Raw genomic sequence first — 21,724 nt, forward strand, 5'->3', positions numbered from 1 at the left:
TTTTTGCATAGCGTGCGATGGACACGAGGAACATCAAAGAGTGATCTGTGTCTTGTGTTATGGTCATGTGTTCTGTTGAGGTTGGTAAGGAGATGTTTGCGGGGAGGGTTTATGTCAGAGTTAAGTGTTCTATGTATGTAGTAGGTGCAATAATAAGCATGGATGTTTTGTATTGTGAGTAGGTTTAGAGTTTTGAATATTGGTGGAGTGTGCTGTCTGTAGTGGGAATTTGTTATTCTGGCTGCAGCCTTTTGTTGGGTGATTAGTGGTCTGAGATGGTTTATTGTTGTTGAGCCCCATGCACAAATTCCATAGGTGAGATAGGGGTAAATAAGCGAGTGATATAGGGCCAGGAGGGCTGACTGTGGAACATAGTACCGTATCTTCGATAGTATGCCTACGGTCTTGGAATTTTTTGGGGAAATTTGTTGTATATGTGTTTGAAATTTGAGTCTATTATCAAGGTGGATTCCTAGGAATTTTCCCTCTGAGTTTTGTGATAGGTGATCCATTTATCATTATGTTAAGAGACACATCTACAGCTCTGTTACCAAACTGAATGTAGTAAGTTTTGTCAATGTTTAGAGTAAGTTTGTTGGTCCTCATCCAGGTTGACATTTTCTGTAATTCGGTATTTATAGTATTGGCTAGCATGACTAGGCTCGGGTGAGAGTAGACGTATGTAGTGTCATCTGCAAATAGTGTGGGTTTGAGTAGTTGCAATGCATTTGGTAGGTCATTTATGTATATGAGAAAGAGAAGAGGGCTTAGGACACTTCCCTGTGGGACACCAACTGAAATTGGCTGTGCGGAAGAGTTTGCTCCATTTGTGTACACATATTGGCTTCTGTTGCTGAGATATGACTTTAGGTAGTTGCACCATAGTGCAACAATTTTATGTGGAGCAAGTCGTGGTCAACTGTATCGAAAGCTTTACGTAAGTCAAAGAAGATCCCCAGTGGGACTTCTTTTTTCTCTACTGCTGTATAAATATGTTCTAGCATGTGGATAATAACATCATTAGTATTTTTATTAGGCCTGAACCCAAATTGACAGGGGTTGAGTATGTTGTGGGAGATGAGGTAGGAATAGATACGCTTATGGATTAATTTTTCAAAGATTTTAGAGAGAGGGTTAAGTTGGATATTGGCCTATAGTTATTCAAGTCTGTGTGGTCTCCTCCTTTATGGATCGGGGTGACCCTTGCTATTTTGAGAACTGTAGGAAAGGTAGAGGATTCAATGGATTTGTTAAAGAGTGTTGCAATGATTGGTGATAGCACCTGTGACACTTTTTTGTATATAATGGGTGGTAAGGTATTTAAATCTCCTGTCTTGTTTTTTAGTTTATTGATAATAAGGGAGACTTCAGTTGGGTTAGTCGGAGCTAGGAACAGTGTGTTTGGGTAGTTGCCAGTGAGGTAGTCATTGGGTGGGGTATCTGAGCTTGGGATTTTATTGGCAAGGTTTTTTCCTATAGTGGAGAAGAAATCATCGAGTCTGTTTGCTGTTTCAGTAGGTGGGAATTGGGGTTCCTCTGGTTTTAATTCAATTTCGCTATTTCGTGTTATCTTTTTTGTTCCTAGTATTTCTGATAGGGTTTTCCAGGTCTTTTTTATGTCACCTTGTATGTTGGATAATCTGTTCTCATAATAAAATTTTTTAGCCCTTCTTATTAGGCTGGTTACGATTGACGAGTAACGTTTTGTTTGGTCTCTGGTTATGTGGCCCATTCTGTACTGTTTTTCATATAGGTGCTTTGTATTTATGGATTTGAGGATACTGGGTATTAGCCAGGGACTGTTCAGTCTCTTTGCAGTCATCTGTTTAGTTTTTTTAGGGCAGTGCTTGTTATAGAGGTATTGGGTCTTTTTTTAGAAAATAATTAATACATTCGTCAATATCTGCATAGATTTCTAGCTCAGTGTGCCAGTCAATGTTTGTCACTGCTGCTGTGAAGTTATTGATAGCTGCCTCATTGTGAAGTCTGAAAGTGACTTTAGTAGTGTCTAGGGGTAATTTGCTAATGTTTGTTATGAGGAAAGTAGGGTAATGGTCTGTGGTATTATCTGTGATTATGCCTGATCTTAAGGGGGATATGGTGTTGGTCCAGATGTGGTCTGGTAGGGAAACACTAGTCTCTGTAACTCTTGTAGGTTTTGTTACTGTTGGTAGCAACATGCATTTACTCATTGTGTTTGTGAATTCAGTAACGTGTGGGTCTTGGTCTTGTAGGAGATTTATATTGAAGACACCTGAGTGCATCAGTTATCATACTTCCTAGGTTTTCACTAAAACGGCTAATGTTTGACTGTGGTACTCTGTAGATGTTTATCACTGTGAGAGGTTTTTGTAGGTATTTGGATTTGAATTTAGCTATTATATATTCCCAATGTTCATCCCTTGTGCAAGTATTAGTGATACATTCTAGTTGGTCTTAGTAGTATATAGCTGTGCCACCCCCTTGTTGATCTGGCCTACAGCTGTGTATGGCTGTGTAACCAGGAATGGCATAGACATCTGTAGTATCAGGCTTTAGCCAGGTTTCGGTGAGAGTAACGATGGACATACTGGCATGCAGGGAATTTAGTAATGCTATGAGGTCAACGTAATGTTTGCTTAATGATCTGATATTGTAGTTAAAGACAGTTATGTTGTTGTTGGCTCTGAGAAGTGCTTTTGATTGTTCTGCTGTGTAGTAATTACAGTTACTGTTTGATTCATTTAAGTCATTAGATAAGAGGTTGGTATCAGGACCAATGCTTGTTATCATAAGATTTATAGTGAATCTATAGTTAGAATTAAGTATAAGACAAAGTAAATATTGTAAAGCTATAAAATAGCACCTGAATTATTTTAACAAATGTAAAAAATATGAGCTAATGTAGCTCTTTAACCCTTTCAGGGTCCGTTCCGTAGATCAACGGCTTTACGTTCAGGGTCCAAACCGTAGATCTACGTCATGAGCTCAGCTCACTCTGATAAACTGTGAGTGGTAAATTTGGGCCTAGATATGAGAGAATACATCTATGTGGTATGTGTGCACCACATAAAACAAATTCTGCAGCACACTGTGTATAATGAGAGAAAAAAAACTGAGACCATGATTTTCGATTAAAACAGCGACTTTGCAGTGTTTTTTCGTATGTTTTTTATAGTTGTGTTTGTGATTTCTTGGTCTCATTTGATAGAATGGAAGACATATTACAGAAATAGAGATAATTTTGATTGGTGTTAGCACTGGAAATGGCTTGAAATTGAGCTCAAAGTGGCGGAAATGTTAAATTTTTGCCGATGTTCAAGAGTAAACAAACGACCTCACACGTCTAATACACGCCAGATGGTGGGTCTAATATACATTCACAAATGTGGTGATGATATTTATACAATTATTACAATATTGCATAACAGTAAATCTTCTATTTTTTTGGTGTGAATAAAAATTCATTATGTGAATAAAAAATCAAAATGGAATTTATTTGTAAAGCCTCAAAACATAACTAATGAACAGAGGAAATGTTAGTTTAGTGCCAGGAATACCTACATTGTTTATTCTGGACCCTATTTTGAAATTGGAATATTTTGAACTTTGTGTTAAATTGGCCAAATTACCAATTTCCGGTCACTTTATTTTGTAGTTGAAACAGTTGACTTGGCGATTTCTTGTGCTCAATCGATAGAATAGAAGTAATACTAGTGAAATAGCTGAGAATTTGGTCGACTGGAATAATGTAATTGGCCTAAAATGGGAGTCAAAGTCGGCAAAATCGCCGATTCGTAAATATCGCTGACACATCAAAATTCATGAGAGCATAATTTCGTCAATTTTCCATCAAATTTTGTACTTTTTGTTTTATTACCTTCACAAAAAGATTCTCTACCATTTCATAAGAAAAAATAAAAAAATTTTTTTTTGAAAATTCTTGGACACTGGGGCACCACTTCAGATTTTGGCCTTGGACCCTGAAAGGGTTAAAGCTAAATTACTAAAATGAGGCAATATAAAAGGGACTAAAATAATTTGTGGTGAACAAAAAAGTGGTAATCAAATAAATTAATATAATGGCAAAATAATGAGCTTATTACACTTTAGCACCTGAGAATAGCACCTTGATTATTTTAACAATTGTGAATATATGAACTAAGGTTGTTATATAAAGCTAAAATAAAAGAGAAAATATATAAGGGACTAAATTAAGTAAAATGACAGATAGTCACTATGATGTAATATTGATTTGGGAGTAAAATCTGATTTGTTATATATAATAAGCTGAGCAATATATTGTACTATAAAAAGTAAAAAAAATAATATGAGGTAGTTGGTACTAGTTAGCAAAAGATAGTTAAGGGCCTTGAACATTCTTACTCATTCTTGAATCATTCTTACTGCTGCCTTTTGCTGGGTTATTAGGGGTTTTAGGTGATTGGATGTTGTTGATCCCCATGCACAAATTCTATATGTAAGATAAGGGTATATGAGTGAATGGTACAGTGCGAGGAGAGCTGATTGTGGAACGTAGTACCTTATCTTTGATAGTATGCCTACAGTCTTGGAGATTTTCTTGGTGATTTGTTGTGTGTGTGTCCGGAACTTAAGGCTATTGTCAAGGTGGACACCTAGGAATTTTCCCTGTGCGAGTCTTGTGACTGATGATCCATTTAGCGTAATGTTAATTTGATCATTTGCAGCTTTGTTTCCAAACTGAATGAAATAGGTTTTATCAGTGCTCAAGGTAAGTTTGTTAGTCATCATCCAGGCAGATATTTTCTGTAATTCAGCATTGACTGTGTTTGTTAGTATGACTGCATTTGGGTGGGAAAATACATATGTAGTGTCATCTGCAAATAATATGGGTTTGAGTAGCTGTGATGCATTCGGTAGATCATTGATGTTGATGAGAAAGATGAGAGGTCCAAGGACGCTTCCTTGTGGGACTCTTACTGTGATTGGTTGGGTGGAGGAGTTTGCATCATTTGCATACACATATTGAGTTCTGTTACTAAGGTATGACTTTAGGTAGTTGAGGAAGTGGCCTCTGATACCATAGTGCATTAATTTGGAGTACAGTAGTTCATGGTCCACTGTATTGAAAGCTTTACGTAAATCAACGAAAATGTCCAGCGGGACTTCTTTCTTTTCAAGTGCGGTATATATTAGTTCTAGCATGTGTACGATAGCGTCATTTGTGCTTTTATTATTTCCGAATCCAAACTGACAAGGGTTTAATATGTTGTGTGAAACGAGGTAGGAATAGATCCGTCTATGAATTAATTTTTCAAAGATTTTTAAAGAGCAGCGGTAAGTTAGATATTGGTCTATAGTTATTCAAGTCAGCTTGGTCACCTCCTTTATGGATCAGAGTGACCCTCGCTATTTTGAGGATTGTTGGGAAGGTAGATGATTCAATGGATTTGTTAAAGAGTGTTGCAATAATTGGTGACAATACTTGAGAAGCTTTTTTGCACATAAAAGCAGGCAAGTTGTTTATGTCTCCTGCCTTGTTTTTAAGGGTGTTTATGATGAGCATAACTTCAGTGGGGTTGGTTGGAGCTAGGAATAGTGTATTTGGGTAGGTTCCTGTGAGGTAGTCTAATGGACGGGTGTTTGTGCTTGGTATTTTGTTTGCTAGATTTTTTCCTATGGTGGAGAAGAAAACATTAAGTCTGTTTGCTGTTTTGGTTGGAGTGAGTAGGGGTTCATCCGATTTTGTTAGTTTGATTGCTCTGTTTTTGGATAACTTTTTAGTTCCAAGAATTTCAGATAGAGTTTTCCAAGTTTTTTTCATATCACCTTTGATGTTATGTAATCTATTTTCATAATACAATTTTTTTGACCTTCTTATCATGCTGGTAAGTGCTGACGAGTAATTTCTCGACTGTTCTCTAGTTATTTGACCCATTCTATACTGTTTTTCACATTTGTGCTTTGTGTTAATGGATTTGAGGATGCTTGGTGTTAGCCAGGGATTATTCAGTCTCTTTGCTGTGATTTGTTTAGTTTTTCTGGGGCAATGTCTGTTGTAGAGGCATTGGGCTTTTTTTAGAAAATTATTTATACATTCATTCATATCTGTATATGTTTCAAGCTCATTTTGCCAATTGATGTTATTCATAGCTGCTATAAAGTTGTTAACTGCTGTCTCGTTATGTAGTCTGAAGGTTACTTTAGTAATGTCTTGTGGTAGTTTGCCATGATTAGTTATGAGAAAGGTTGGGTAGTGGTCTGTAGTGCTGTCCGTGATTATGCCTGATTTTAAAGGGGATATGGTGTTTGTCCAGATGTGGTCTATTAAGGAGATGCTTGTCTCGGTGATTCTTGTAGGTTTAGATATTGCTGGTAGCAACAGGCAGTTACTCATTGTGTTCATGAATTCGGTTACTTGTGGGTCCTGGTCGTGTAGCATGTTTATGTTGAAATCACCTGTTAGTAGTAGATGGTCTTTATTCATGTGTGCATCAGTAATCATGTTTCCTAGTTTTTCACTAAAGTGATAAATGTTTGACTGTAGTACTCTGTAGATGTTTATAACTGTGAGGGGTTTTTGCAGGTCTTTTGATTTAAATTTGGCTATGATATATTCTCTATGTTCATCCCTTGTGCAAGATTTATTGATACATTCAAGTTGATTTGAATAGTATATATCTGTTCCTCCCCCTTGCTGGTCTGTTCTACAGTTGTGTATGGCCATGTAGCCAGGAATGGTATAGAAATCTGTAATATCAGGCTTAAGCCAGGTTTCTGTGAGTGTGATGATTGATATATTGGAATGAAGGGAACTGAGTAATGCTGTGAGGTGGTCATAATGTTTGCTCAAGGATCTGACATTGTAGTTAAAGATGGTTATGTTATTGTGTGTACTGAGTAATGTCTTTGCTTGGTCTGCTGTGTAGTAATTACAGTTACTGGTTGATTCATGTAATTCATTTTGTAAAAAGTTTACATCAGGATCTATGCCTGTAATCATAGGATGAGAGTAATTTTTACAAACTAGATTTTCTGAGTAAAATGATATAAGATTTATATTGAATCTACAACTAGACTTATGACTAAGACACCGTGATTAATCTAAAACTTGTAAAAATTTGAAAAAAAAAAAAGGGATTATTACAGAATTGATAATTCAGTTATACACTGAAGTATCTAATAGCACCTTAATTATTTTAACAAGTGAGTTTATGAACTACAGTAGATATTTACAGTTAAAATAAAGGAGCTAATGGATATAATAGCAAAAGAATGTATTAAAATTAAAATCAGTAGCACTTGAGGTAGTCTATAGCACCTGGAGTATTTTAATGGCAAAATAGTGAACTTATTACACTTTAGCCCCTGAGAATAGCACTTTGATTATTTTAACAATTGTGAATATATGAACTGAGGTAGTTATTTAACCCTGTGAGGGTCGACAGGCCCTCTCCGAGACTTGTTCTCAGGGTCGGCCAAATTTCAAAAAAAAAAAAAAAAAAAAATTCTTATGAAAAGATGGAGAATGTTTTCCCAATCATAATGACACCAAAAGTATGAAATTTGATGGAAAGCTTACGGAGTTATGCTCTCGCAAAGTTAGCGGTCTCGGCGATGTTTACGCATCGGCGATTTAGCCCACTTTGAGCCCTATTTTCGGCCAATTCCAATGTGCTTGTCGACAAAAAACATGAATATTTCGCTAGAACTCCATTTTTTCTATCGAATGAGTGCAAGAAATCACCCATTTACCAATTTCAACTATCCAGTACAGTAGTCAGAATTTAGCAATTTTGCCAATTTCACACAAATTTCGAAAGATGCCAATTTCTGAATAGGGTCCAGAATAAACAAGAAAGACATTCCTGGCACTAAAATGACATTTCCTCTGTTCATTAGTCACGTCCCAAGGCCCCTCTTACTTTCTTTTGCTTTCCACTTTGAATTTTTTTCTCACAAAAAATAGAAGATTTACTGTTATGCACACTACCGCATTAGTGTAAAAAATGGTATAAATAATATTGGCGCACTTGTGAAAGAATATTAGACTCACCAGTTGACATGTATTGGACGCTTAGCATGATTTGTTTACTTTTGAACATTGGTAAAAATAGAACATTTCTCCTACTTTGAGCTCAATTTAGAGGTACTTTTCATTGTAAAACCAGTCAAAATCATCTCAATTTCTGTAATATGTCTTCCATTCTATAAAATGAGACCAGGAAAACTAGAATACAACAATAAATACCATACGAAAATACAGTGCAAAGTTGCTGTTTTATTCCAAAAAAACGATCAAAGTTTTTTTTTCTCATTATGCACTGTGTGCTGCAGGATTTTTTTTATACTGTGCACACTGACCACATAGACCCATTCTTTCATATGTAGGCCTACCAGCTTTCTCCCACTAGATTTGAGGGCGCTACAATTTAGGCGTACTAGTACATCAAAAACCCTGGGTCGTAAGCCGTACTAGTATGGCTGAAACCCTCAAAGGGTTAAAGCTAAAATAAGGGAGAAAATATATAAGGGACTAAATTAAGTAAAGGTAAAAAAAGTTCAATGGACAGATAATCACTATTTTTTATTATTAATTTTTTTATTATCACAATGGCCGATTCCCACCAAGGCAGGGTGGCCCGAAAAAGAAAAACTTTCACCATCATTCACCCCATCACTGTCTTGCCAGAAGGGTGCTTTACACTACAGTTTTTAAACTGCAACATTAACACCCCTCCTTCAGAGTGCAGGCACTGTACTTCCCATCTCCAGGACTCAAGTCCGGCCTGCCGGTTTCCCTGAATCCCTTCATAAATGTTACTTTGCTCACACTCCAACAGCTCGTCAAGTATTAATAAAAATCATTTGTCTCCATTCACTCCTATCAAACACGCTCACGCATGCCCGCTGGAAGTCCAAGCCCCTCGCACACAAAACCTCCTTTACCCCCTCCCTCCAACCTTTCCTAAGCTGACCCCTACCCCGCCTTCCTTCCACTACAGATTGATACACTCTTGAAGTCACTCTGTTTCGCTCCATTCTCTCTACATGTCCGAACCACCTCAACAGCCCTTCCTCAGCCCTCTGGACAACAGTTTTGGCAATCCCGCACCTCCTAACTTCCAAACTACGAATTCTCTGCATTATATTCACACTACACATTGCCCTCAGACATGACATCTCCACTGCCTCCAGCCTTCTCCTCGCTGCAACATTCATCACCCATGCTTCACACCCATATAAGAGCGTTGGTAAAACTATACTCTCATACATTCCCCTCTGTCTCCAAGGACAAAGTTCTTTGTCTCCACAGACTCCTAAGTGCACCACTCACCCTTTTATCCTCATCAATTCTATGATTTACCTCGTATTTCATAGACCCATCCGCTGACATGTCCACTCCCAAATATCTGAATACATTCACCTCCTCCATACTCTCTCCCTCCAATCTGATATCCAATCTTACATCACCTAATCTTTTTATCCTCATAACCTTACTCTTTCCTGTATTCACTTTTAATTTTCTTCTTTTGCATACCCTACCAAATTCATCTACCAACCTCTGCAACTTCTCTTCAGAATCTCCCAAGAGCACAGTGTCATCAGCAAAGAGCAACTGTGACAACTCCCACTTTATGTGTGATTCTTTATCTTTTAACTCCACGCCTCTTGCCAAGACCCTTGCATTTACTTCTCTTACAACCCCCTCTATAAATATATTAAACAACCATGGTGACATCACACATCCTTGTCTAAGGCCTACTTTTACTGGGAAATAATTTCCCTCTTTCTTACATACTCTAACTTGAGCCTCACTATCCTCGTAAAAACTTCACTGCTTTCAGTAACCTACCTCCTACACCATACACCTGCAACATCTGCCACATTGCTCCCCTATCCACCCTGTCATACGCCTTTTCCAAATCCATAAATGCCACAAAAACCTCTTTAGCCTTATCTAAATACTGTTCACTTATATGTTTCACTGTAAACACCTGGTCCACACACCCCCTACCTATCCTAAAGCCTCCTTGTTCATCTGCTATCCTATTTTCCGTCTTACTCTTAATTCTTTCAATAATAACTCTACCATACACTTTACCAGGTATACTCAACAGACTTATCCCCCTATAATTTTTGCACTCTCTTTTGTCCCCTTTGCCTTTATACAAAGGAACTATGCATGCTCTCTGCCAATCCCTAGGTACCTTACCCACTTCCATACATTTATTAAATAATAGCACCAACCACTCCAAAACTATATCCCCACCTGCTTTTAACATTTCTATCTATATCCCATCAATCCCAGCTGCCTTACCCCCTTTCATTTAACTACTGCCTCACGAACTTCCCCAACACTCACAACTGGCTCTTTCTCACTCCTACAATATGTTATTCCTCCTTGCCCTATACATGAAATCACAGCTTCCCTATCTTCATCAACATTTAACAATTCCTCAAAATATTCCTTCCATCTTCCCAATACCTCTAACTCTCCATTTAATAACTCTCCTCTCCTATTGTTAACTGACAAATCCATTTGTTCTCTAGGCTTCCTTAACTTGTTAATCTCACTTCAAATCTTTTTCTTATTTTCAACAAAATTTGTTGATATCATCTCACCCACTCTCTCATTTGCTCTCATTTTACATTGCTTCACCACTCTCTTAACCTCTCTCTTTTTCTCCATATACTCTTCCCTCCTTGCATCACTTCTACTTCGTAAAAACTTCTCATATGCTAACTTTTTCTCCCTTACTACTCTCTTTACATCATCATTCCACCAATCGCTCCTCTTCCCTCCCGCACCCACTTTCCTGTAACCACAAACTTCTTCTGAAAACACTAACACTACATTTTTAAACCTATCCCATACCTCTTCAACCCCATTGCCTATGCTCTCATTAGCCCATCTATCCTCCAATAGCCGTTTATATCTTACCCTAACTGCCTCCTCTTTTAGTTTATAAACCTTCACCTCTCTCTTCCCTGATGCTTCTATTCTCCTTGTATCCCATCTACCTTTTACTCTCAGTGTAGCTACAACTAAAAAGTGATCTGATATATCTGTGGCCCCTCTATAAACATGTACATCCTGAAGTCTACTCAACAGTCTTTTATCTACCAATACATAATCCAAGAAACTACTGTCATTTCGCCCTACATCGTATCTTGTATACTTATTTATCCTCTTTTTCTTAAAATATGTATTACCTATAACTAAACCCCTTTCTATACAAAGTTCAATCAAAGAGCTCCCATTATCATTTACACCTGGCACCCCAAACTTACCTACCACACCCTCTCTAAAAGTTTCTCCTACTTTAGCATTCAGGTCCCCTACCACAATTACTCTCTCACTTGGTTCAAAGGTTCCTATACATTCACTTATGATATAATATAATGGCAAAATAGTGAACTTATTACACTTTAGCACATGAGAATAGCACCTTGATTATTTTAACAAATGTGAATATATGAACTAAGGTAGTTATATAAAGCTAAAATAAAGGAGAAAATATATAAGGGATTAAAGTAAGTAATATTGAACAAAGTTCAATGGACAGATAGTCACTATGATATAATATTGATTTGGGAGTAAGATTTGATTTGTAATGTATAAGTTGAGCAATTAATTGCACTATAAAAAGTAGAGAAATATGAGGTAGCTGGTACTAGCTAGCAAAAGATAGTTTTGGGACTCACACAATAATGTAATTGGAATATACACTAATTGCTCACACAATATAAAGGTGGTTCGGACATGTAGAGAGAATGGAGCGAAACAGAATGACTTCAAGAGTGTATCAGTCTGTAGTGGAAGGAAGGCAGGGTAGGGGTCGGCCTAGGAAAGGTTGGAGGGAGGGGGTAAAGGAGGTTTTGTGTGCGAGGGGCTTGGACTTCCAGCAGGCATGCGTGAGCGTGTTTGATAGGAGTGAATGGAGACAAATGGTTTTTAATACTTGACGTGCTGTTGGAGTGTGAGCAAAGTAACATTTATGAAGGGGTTCAGGGAAACCGGCAGGCCGGACTTGAGTCCTGGAGATGGGAAGTACAGTGCCTGCACTCTGAAGGAGGGGTGTAAATGTTGCAGTTTAAAACTGTAGTGTAAAGCACCCTTCTGGCAAGACAGTGATGGAGTGAATGATGGTGAAAGTTTTTCTTTTTCGGGCCACCCTGCCTTGGTGGGAATTGGCCAGTGTGATAATAATAAAAAAAAAAATAAAATAGTAGTGGTAAGCTGAATTAAATGGACAGGTAGCAACCATGAATAACATTAAATTGGAGTAAGATTTGTCTTGCAACACAAAATTATGAGCAATAAAAGCAATTAAAAAGTAAAAAGTATTTGAGGTAGCTGGTATTAGCTAGTAAAAGAAAAAATAATAATGCACAATAATGTAATAGTAAATAATAATAATGCACAATAATATAATAGTAATGTACACTATATGCATCACACGTATATATCTGTTAAGGACACTTATCTAATCTGTTACAGAAATGTCACCTTTTCTAAGGAAGGTAGAGAAATCATGTTCATTTGAGATGGTGTATTGTTGTCCTGTTGATTTTTTTCTAATTAGTATTTTCCCATCTCGAGTGAAACACTGATGTATTTTGTTTTCCTGTTTAAGTTTTCTCAACCTGAACAGAAGGTTTTGACGTTTTCTTGTTAGACACTCGTTGATGCACACTCCATTTTTCATTGTAATTGCTGATTTAATTAAGTCCTTTCTTTTATCATATGAATGAAATCTGATCATGATACTGTGTTTACTACCTTGTTTTCCTAACAAACGTGTTTCTTTGATTTCATTGTTTTGCACGATAACTTGTACGTGGTCCTGTATTATCCTGATAGCAGTTTCTTTGCACTGTTCTTGGGTTATGTCACTAGGAATGTGTGGACTGTTTATTATAACTGCATCAGACAACTTATCTTATTCAGTTTTGTCGTCTTGGAAATCAAGGTATTCATTCAGTCGAGTGTGCATGTTCTGATTCCAGTCCTTGATTGCTTCATCAACCTTCATATTTAGAGTTGTTATTTGCTCAGTGTGACGGGCTATTGCTGTTTTCAGAGTATTTTCTGTGTCAGCACTTCTCGAGGTAATCTTCTCTTCAAGGTTTTGGATCTTGTTCTCGAGGTTGGTTATCTTGGATTCTCGTCGCGCAAGTGTTGCTTTAATATCTTTGATTTCGTTTTCTAGAGCAACAATGTAGTCCCTGATATTGTCAGGAATAATCATACCTTAGTTATCATGGGTGAATCCTTTGAAGGGAGTGGAGTTGGAGGGGGAGTCAGCCATGTTTGTTGTTGTTGTTCTCTGGGTTGTAGTGGTGAGGGGGGGGTTGATGATACACCGGCGTCCTGCTGGGCAGACAAGTTGAGTTCTAGGGTCCTTGGTGTTATTCTTTTCTTACTGCTGTTGTTTCTTCTGCGATATCCTTTCATAGTATCACTAAAGTAGATACTGTGTAGCTATGGAGGAGAAGGCTTGATTTCCCTGAGCTTGGGTTAAGTGATTGTCTGGCAGCGGAGGCAGTGTTTGGGTTAGCAGGGCTGTCTTCCTTAGATCTTCTATTTTGTCAAGATTTGGGTTACATTCTTAGTATTCTTGGGTCATTTTGTGGTCTACGTGGGTTCATGTAGTTGTACCTTCAATTAAGCCATCACAAGCTTTGATGAGCATGGTTTCTTGAAGAATAAGAGTTGCTAGGATGCCGGTGCTGCCGGCTGTGAGCAGATTTAGTTAGTGACTTTAAGCCATAAGGTGGCATTACAAAGTTCATAGAAAATGTGAGAAAGCCAAAAATGAGGGAAAAGATGGTGTCTTATTCATTGTTGCCTACCGACATTAATGATAGGGAACTGATTTATTTTAAGCAGAAAATAGATGAGTTTTTTGTGTTATTGTACATCTGGGTCTACAATAATAAACTAATTATTAAATTATTTAACAGGTGAATTATTTTCTAAAGTAAAAGAAAATACACATTTTGGAACTAAAAAAAATGTAAGGGATCTATTAAAAGACCCAAAACAAAAATAAAAATATACTGAATGCTGTAAGGTTAATGAACAGTGATAACTCCAGTTAAATACAGTGGACCCCCGGTTAACGATATTTTTTCACTCCAGAAGTATGTTCAGGTGCCAGTACTGACCGAATTTGTTCCCATAAGGAATATTGTGAAGTAGATTAGTCCATTTCAGACCCCCAAACATACACGTACAAAAGCACTTACATAAATACACTTACATAATTGGTCGCATTCGGAGGTGATCGTTATGCGGGGGTCCACTGTATATGTATCTTTGATGCTTTATTTATCCTTGAGAACTTCTGTCTAGGAAATACCCACAATATTCAAATCTCAAGGCATAGCTATTTAAATATTTCCTTTACAGTGTGGAGCCTACAAAAAGTATCCAACCTGTTTTGTATTCTTCTGCCCATTTTGCATATGCAGAATGTAGTCTTAAGAAGGTATGATGGAGAACAGCTTCCAGGTCCTTGTGAATGGCCAAATACTCCAGTAATACATCCTAAAGATCAACAAAATTTTATTTGACATTAAAATAATAACCAAAAGCAAACACTACATACATATGTGTCAACATATATTTATCAGATTGGGTTCAAAGGAATTTCTGTAACACTGTATAAAGATTAACCTCATTTCATGGTCTGTTTACTCAGCAAAATCTCTAAAATGGTATTACTGCTCCTCTTCGTTGGTGAGAAAGGTGGGCTGTTATAGCATGGTTTCTAATTTAGCAATTTACTGCACATAAGTGGATGATAACATTTGCATTTGTGTGCAAAGACATTTACCTTCATTTAATATTTAACTTGTTAATAAAATTCACTAATGTTTCGTAAGAGATGAACAAATTTTTGTAGGAAAAACAGCAACAGGTAAAAAATATGAAATAACCAATGAATGGGTTCTAAACAATTTCCATAAGGAATTTGGCCTAAATGAACCAGTTGCCACCAGTCATAGTTTTGTAACTCCACTATCTGCCTGAAATGTTCTGCATAACCAAGAGTTTTCCATATGTACTTTTAATGCCATCTAATTTTGTAAAATCTATGTATGTACCTTGTAGGAATAACTATTTTTTTTTCAACAAAACTGGTGGTCTCCTACCTAGGTAGGGAGATCCAAAAAAGAAGAAACACTTTCATCATCACTCACTCTATCACTGTCTTGCCAGAGGGTTGCCGATACTACAGTTCCAAACTCCAAATGTCCCCACCCCCTCCTTCAGAGTGCAGGCACTGTACTTCCCATCTCCAGGACTCAAGTCTGGCTCTCTGGTTTCCCTGAATCCCTTCATAAATGCTACCTTGCTCACATTCCAACATCATGTTAAGTCATAAAACCACTTACCTACATTCACTCCTATCTAACATGCTCATGCATGCTTGCTGGAAGTCCAAGCCCCTTGCACACGAAACCTCCTTTATCCCCTCCCTCCAAACTTTCCTAGGATGACCCCTACCCTTCATTCCACCTACATATATCCTCCAAATCATGATATTTTGGTCCATCCTCTCTAGATGACCAAACAACCTGTAGATGAATGGTTCAGAGAACCGACATGTTGATAAATTAGACACATGTGCAACTCTTGGGTATCTTTATTGAGGAAACGTTTCGCCACACAGTGGCTTCATCAGTCCATACGTAGAAGAAACTTGAAGAACAGGAGGAGAATGAGGTAATCAGTCCCTCAACCTTGAGTCGATGTGTTTAGTCCATCAATCTTGAATAGAATACGGCATATGAGCGGAGAAGCAGCTTACAAACCGTATGGCAGGAGAGGTGCAGCTACTTCCACATTGAACAAATGTGACACCACCTATGACTGCTGCACCTCTCCTGCCATACAGTTTATAAGCTTCTTCTCTGCTCATAGCCGTATTCTATTCAAGATTGATGGACTAAACACATCGACTCAAGGTTGAGGGACTGATTACCTCATTCTCCTCCAGTTCTTCAAGTTTCTCCTACGTATGGACTGATGAAGCCACTGTGTGGCGAAACGTTTCCTCAATAAAGATACCCAAGAGTTGCACATGTGTCTAATTTATCACCAAACAACCTCTTCAGCCTTCTGGATAATACTTTTCATAACCCCACACCTCCTCCTAATCTCTAAACTGTGAATTCTCAACATAACATTCACACCATACATTGCCCCCTAGAACATCTGCAGTGCCTCCACCCTCCTCCTAGTTGCAATGTTTAAAACCCATGTTTCACACCCATATAGGAGTGCAGGTAACATTATACTCTGGTACATTCCCTTTTTGCCTTCATGGATAACATTCTTTGTCTCCACAGATGTCTCAATGCACCCCCACCTCTCTTCCCTTGTCAGTTCTATGGTTCACCTCATTTTTCACAGATATGTCCACCAAGTCCACTCCCAAATATCTAACTCACTTCCTCCAAACTCCCTCCTTCCAATCTGATATCTAACCTTTCATTATTAAAATTTAATCATTATTATATTGATGGTATACAAAATTGACACATAGGCAAGTAAGACATGTGTAACCCAACACCCAACCATTATATATATGTCTTCCAAATTGTAATGAAAATTCTTATTTAAAACTAGATGACATCTCAAACACTGAATCAGTGTCTATATAAAGAAAAAGCTCTTTACAGTCAAATGGCCAGGTAATTTTGCCCAGAATGTGTAACATGTTACTATATTTGACATCTTTCAACAGACAGGATAACTTTCTACCAAAATGTGGAAAAAAAAAAAAATTCTAGTAAACCTTATTGCGAAATATTGCCAAAAATATGTTACAAATACAAATCAAGTTTTGTGACTTGCATTAAAGTGAGCATGACCAGGAAGACTATTCTTATATAAAACTAAGTGACCCAGAAAGATTTTTATTTTATTTTTATTATCACACTGGCCGATTCCCACCAAGGCAGGGTGGCCCAAAAAAGAAAAACTTTCACCATCATTCACTCCATCACTGTCTTGCCAGAAGGGTGCTTTACACTACAGTTTTTAAACTGCAACATTAACACCCCTCCTTCAGAGTGCAGGCACTGTACTTCCCATCTCCAGGACTCAAGTCCGGCCTGCCGGTTTCCCTGAATCCCTTCACAAATGTTACTTTGCTCACACTCCAACAGCACGTCAAGTATTAAAAACCATTTGTCTCCATTCACTCCTATCAAACACGCTCACGCATGCCTGCTGGAAGTCCAAGCCCCTCGCACACAAAACCTCCTTTACCCCCTCCCTCCAACCTTTCCTAGGCCAACCCCTACACTGCCTTCCTTCCACTACAGACTGATACACTCTTGAAGTCATTCTGTTTCGCTCCATTCTCTCTACATGTCCGAACCACCTCAACAACCCTTCCTCAGCCGTTTGGACAACAGTTTTGGTAATCCCACATCTCTTCCTAACTTCCAAACTACGAATTCTCTGCATTATATTCACACCACACATTGCCCTCAGACATGACATCTCCACTGCCTCCAGCCTTCTCCTCGCTGCAACATTCATCACCCATGCTTCACACCCATATAAGAGCGTTGGTAAAACTATACTCTCATACATTCCCCTCTTTGCCTCCAAGGACAAAGTTCTTTGTCTCCACAGACTCCTAAGTGCACCACTCACCCTTTTCCCCTCATCAATTCTATGATTCACCTCATCTTTCATAGACCCATATGCTGACACGTCCACTCCCAAATATCTGAATACATTCACCTCCTCCATGCTCTCTCCCTCCAATCTTTCATCACCTAATCTTTTTGTTATCCTCATAACCTTACTCTTTCCTGTATTCACTTTTAATTTTCTTCTTTTGCATACCATACCAAATTCATCCACCAATCTCTGCAACTTCTCTTCAGAATCTCCCAAGAGCACAGTGTCATCAGCAAAGAGCAACTGTGACAACTCCCACTTTATGTGTGATTCTTTATCTTTTAACTCCACGCCTCTTGCCAAGACCCTCGCATTTACTTCTCTTACAACCCCATCTATAAATATATTAAACAACCACGGTGACATCACACATCCTTGTCTAAGGCCTACTTTTACTGGGAAATAATCTCCCTCTTTTCTACATACTCTAACTTGAGCCTCACTATCCTCGTAAAAACTCTTCACTGCTTTCAGTAACCTACCTCCTATACCATACACCTGCAACATCTGCCACATTGCCCCCCTATCCACCCTGTCATACGCCTTTTCCAAATCCATAAATGCCACAAAGACCTCTTTGGCCTTATCTAAATACTGTTCACTTGTATGTTTCACTGTAAACACCTGGTTCACACACCCCCTACCTTTCCTAAAGCCTCCTTGTTCATCTGCTATCCTATTCTCCATCTTACTCTTAATTCTTTCAATAATAACTCTACCATACACTTTACCAGGTATACTCAACAGACTTATCCCCCTATAATTTTTGCACTCTCTTTTGTCCCCTTTGCCTTTATACAAAGGAACTATGCATGCTCTCTGCCAATCCCTAGGTACCTTACCCTCATCCATACATTTATTAAATTGAACCAAACACTCCAAAACTATATTCCCACCTGCTTTTAACATTTCTATCTCAATCCCGGCTGCCTTACCCCCTTTCATTTTACCTACTGCCTCACGAACTTCCCCCACACTCACAACTGGCTCTTCCTCACTCCTACAAGATGTTATTCCTCCTTGCCCTATACACGAAATCACAGCTTCCCTATCTTCATCAACATTTAACAATTCCTCAAAACATTCCCTCCATCTTCCCAATACCTCTAACTCTCCATTTAATAACTCTCCTCTCCTATTTTTAACTGACAAATCCATTTGTTCTCTAGGCTTGCTTAACTTGTTAATCTCACTCCAAAACTTTTTCTTATTTTCAACAAAATTTGTTGATAACTTCTCACCCACTCTCTCATTTGCTCTCTTTTTACATTGCTTCACCACTCTCTTAACCTCTCTCTTTTTCTCCATATACTCTTCCCTCCTTGCATCACTTCTACTTTGTAAAAACTTCTCATATGCTAACTTTTTCTCCCTTACTACTCTCTTTACATCATCATTCCACCAATCGCTCCTCTTCCCTCCCGCACCCACTTTCCTGTAACCACAAACTTCTGCTGAACACTCTAACATTGCATTTTTAAACCTACCCCATACCTCTTCGACCCCATTGCCTATGCTCTCATTAGCCCATCTATCCTCCAACAGCTGTTTATTTCTTACCCTAACTGCCTCCTCTTTTAGTTTATAAACCTTCTCTCTCTTCCCTGATGCTTCTATTCTCCTTGTATCCCATCTACCTTTTACTCTCAGTGTAGCTACAACTAGAAAGTGATCTGATATATCTGTGGCCCCTCTATAAACATGTACATCCTGAAGTCTACTCAACAGTCTTTTATCTACCAATACATAATCCAACAAACTACTGTCATTTCGCCCTACATCATATCTTGTATACTTATTTATCCTCTTTTTCTTAAAATATGTATTACCTATAACTAAACCCCTTTCTATACAAAGTTTAATCAAAGGGCTCCCATTATCATTTACACCTGGCACCCCAAACTTACCTACCACACCCTCTCTAAAAGTTTCTCGTACTTTAGCATTCAGGTCCCCTACCACAATTACTCTCTCACTTGGTTCAAAGGCTCCTATACATTCACTTAACATCTCCCAAAATCTCTCTCTCTCCTCTACATTCCTCTCTTCTCCAGGTGCATACACGCTTATTATGACCCACTTTTCGGATCCAACCTTTACTCTAATCCACATAATTCTTGAATTTACACATTCATATTCTCTTTTCTCCTTCCCTAACTGATCCTTCAACATTACTGCTACCCCTTCCTTTGCTCTAACTCTCTCAGATACTCCAGATTTAATCCCATTTATTTCCCCCCACCGAAACTCCCCTACCCCCTTCAGCTTTGTTTCGCTTAGGGCCAGGACATCCAACTTATTTTCATTCATAACATCAGCAATCATCTGTTTCTTGTCATCCACACTACATCCACGCACATTCAAGCATCCCAGTTTTATAAAGTTTTTCTTCTTCTCTTTTTTAGTAAATGTCTACAGGAGAAGGGGTTACTAGCCCATTGCTCCCGGCATTTTAGTCGCCTCATACGACGCGCATGGCTTACGGAGGAAAGATTCTTTTCCACTTCCCCATGGACAATAGAAGAAATAAAGAAGAACAAGAGCTATTTAGAAAAAGGAGAAAAACCTAGATGTATGTATATATATATATTCATGTGCGTGTCTGTGAAGTGTGACCAAAGTGTAAGTAGGAGTAGCAAGATATCCCTGTTATGACTCAAGAAATCGTAATGACACGATTGCAAACAAACCATACCCCCGGCCGGGATTGAACCCGCGGTCATAGTCTCAAAACTCCAGCCCGTCGCGTTAGCCACTAGACCAGCTAGCCACAATAAGATTCATCCAACTAGGTATATTTCTACACCATAGGAAGGTTAGCACAGGCACCACTGTGACCACAAATGCAAGTTTTTACAGACGAATCTCCAGCTAGCGTGGCCGTGACGAACTCTAGCTCAAGTCCCTTCACTGCCGTCAACATGACTCAAGAAATCGTAATGACACGATTGCAAACAAACCATACCCCCTAGTTGGATGAATCTTATTGTGGCTAGCTGGTCTAGTGGCTAACGCGACGGGCTGGAGTTTTGAGACTCTATGACTGCGGGTTCAATCCCGGCCGGGGGTATGGTTTATCCCTGTTATCTAGCGTGTTTATGAGACAGAAAAGGAAACCAGCAATCCTACCATCATGCAAAACAGTTACAGGTTTCTGTTTCACAGTCGTCTGGCAGGACGGTAGTACTTCCCTGGGTGGTTGCTGTCTACCAACCTACTACCAGAAAGATTATTCTTATTTAAAACTAAATGAGCCAGAAAGATTATTCTCATTTAAAAATATATGAGCCAGAAAGATTATTCTTATTTAAATCTATATGAGAAGTACTACTTACCTTAAGATTCTGTGCACAATATTCTGAGCATTCATTTCCTCCATGACCATCAAAGACAGCACAACACAAAATGTTGTTAGGAAGGTCCTCTATAACATATCTGAAAAAAAAAACGTAACTATCACTAACATACTAGTGCATTATTCGCTGTAAAGGAAATAAAAGTTCTTAAAAAGTATTTTCCTAATTTTTTTTTTGTCTCCCTGCCTCAGTGGGAGATGGCCAGCATGATAAAAGAAAAAATCTGTTTATTAGAAATCTGGCTTTATTTTTTTATGTGAACTTACCAAGATCATCTGGCATGGCTTGGAATATTTGTTGTACAACCCATACAAGTTTAACAATGTTCTGAATATAATAATTTTAATCATTTAGCATATGAATGCACAATCGATGACTCTCAAGCAGCACAATAGCAGCTCTTAATATTGCAGACAATGACAAAAGCCAACAAGTAGAAATAAAGATGCCCTTAGCAGAGAACCTTTTCAATACAATGTTTAGCCCAAGGTTGGGTTATCAAGTATACATGTACACAGTGGAACCTCGGTTTTCCTGACTAATCCATTTGAAAAAGTCTGACGAAAACTGAAGCAATATTTCCCATAAGAAATAATGTAAATCCAATTAATCTATTCCAGATACCCAAAAATATTAACAAAAAATACATTTTATAGAAAATAACTATAGTTTTACATACAGAAAACAATGAGAA

At 38.2% G+C, this 21,724-nt stretch overlaps 1 protein-coding gene across 4 annotated transcripts in view; it reads right to left on the bottom strand.

Moving 5' to 3' along the window:
* LOC128688911 (protein phosphatase Mn(2+)-dependent 1K) overlaps window positions 1–21,724 on the bottom strand; it is a 52,071-nt gene that overhangs the window by 23,849 nt on the left and 6,498 nt on the right. For all 4 annotated transcript variants that reach the window (XM_070085521.1, XM_053776963.2, XM_053776961.2 and 1 more), the window contains 2 exons: window positions 21,010–21,109; window positions 14,407–14,518 (listed from right to left, as the gene is read on the bottom strand). In XM_070085521.1, the coding sequence (XP_069941622.1) occupies window positions 14,407–14,518; window positions 21,010–21,109 (212 nt within the window). The remainder of the gene's footprint in view (window positions 1–14,406; window positions 14,519–21,009; window positions 21,110–21,724) is intronic.

This window comes from Cherax quadricarinatus, chromosome 16, assembly GCF_038502225.1.
Source record: "Cherax quadricarinatus isolate ZL_2023a chromosome 16, ASM3850222v1, whole genome shotgun sequence".
Taxonomy (NCBI): Eukaryota; Metazoa; Arthropoda; class Malacostraca; order Decapoda; family Parastacidae; genus Cherax; species Cherax quadricarinatus.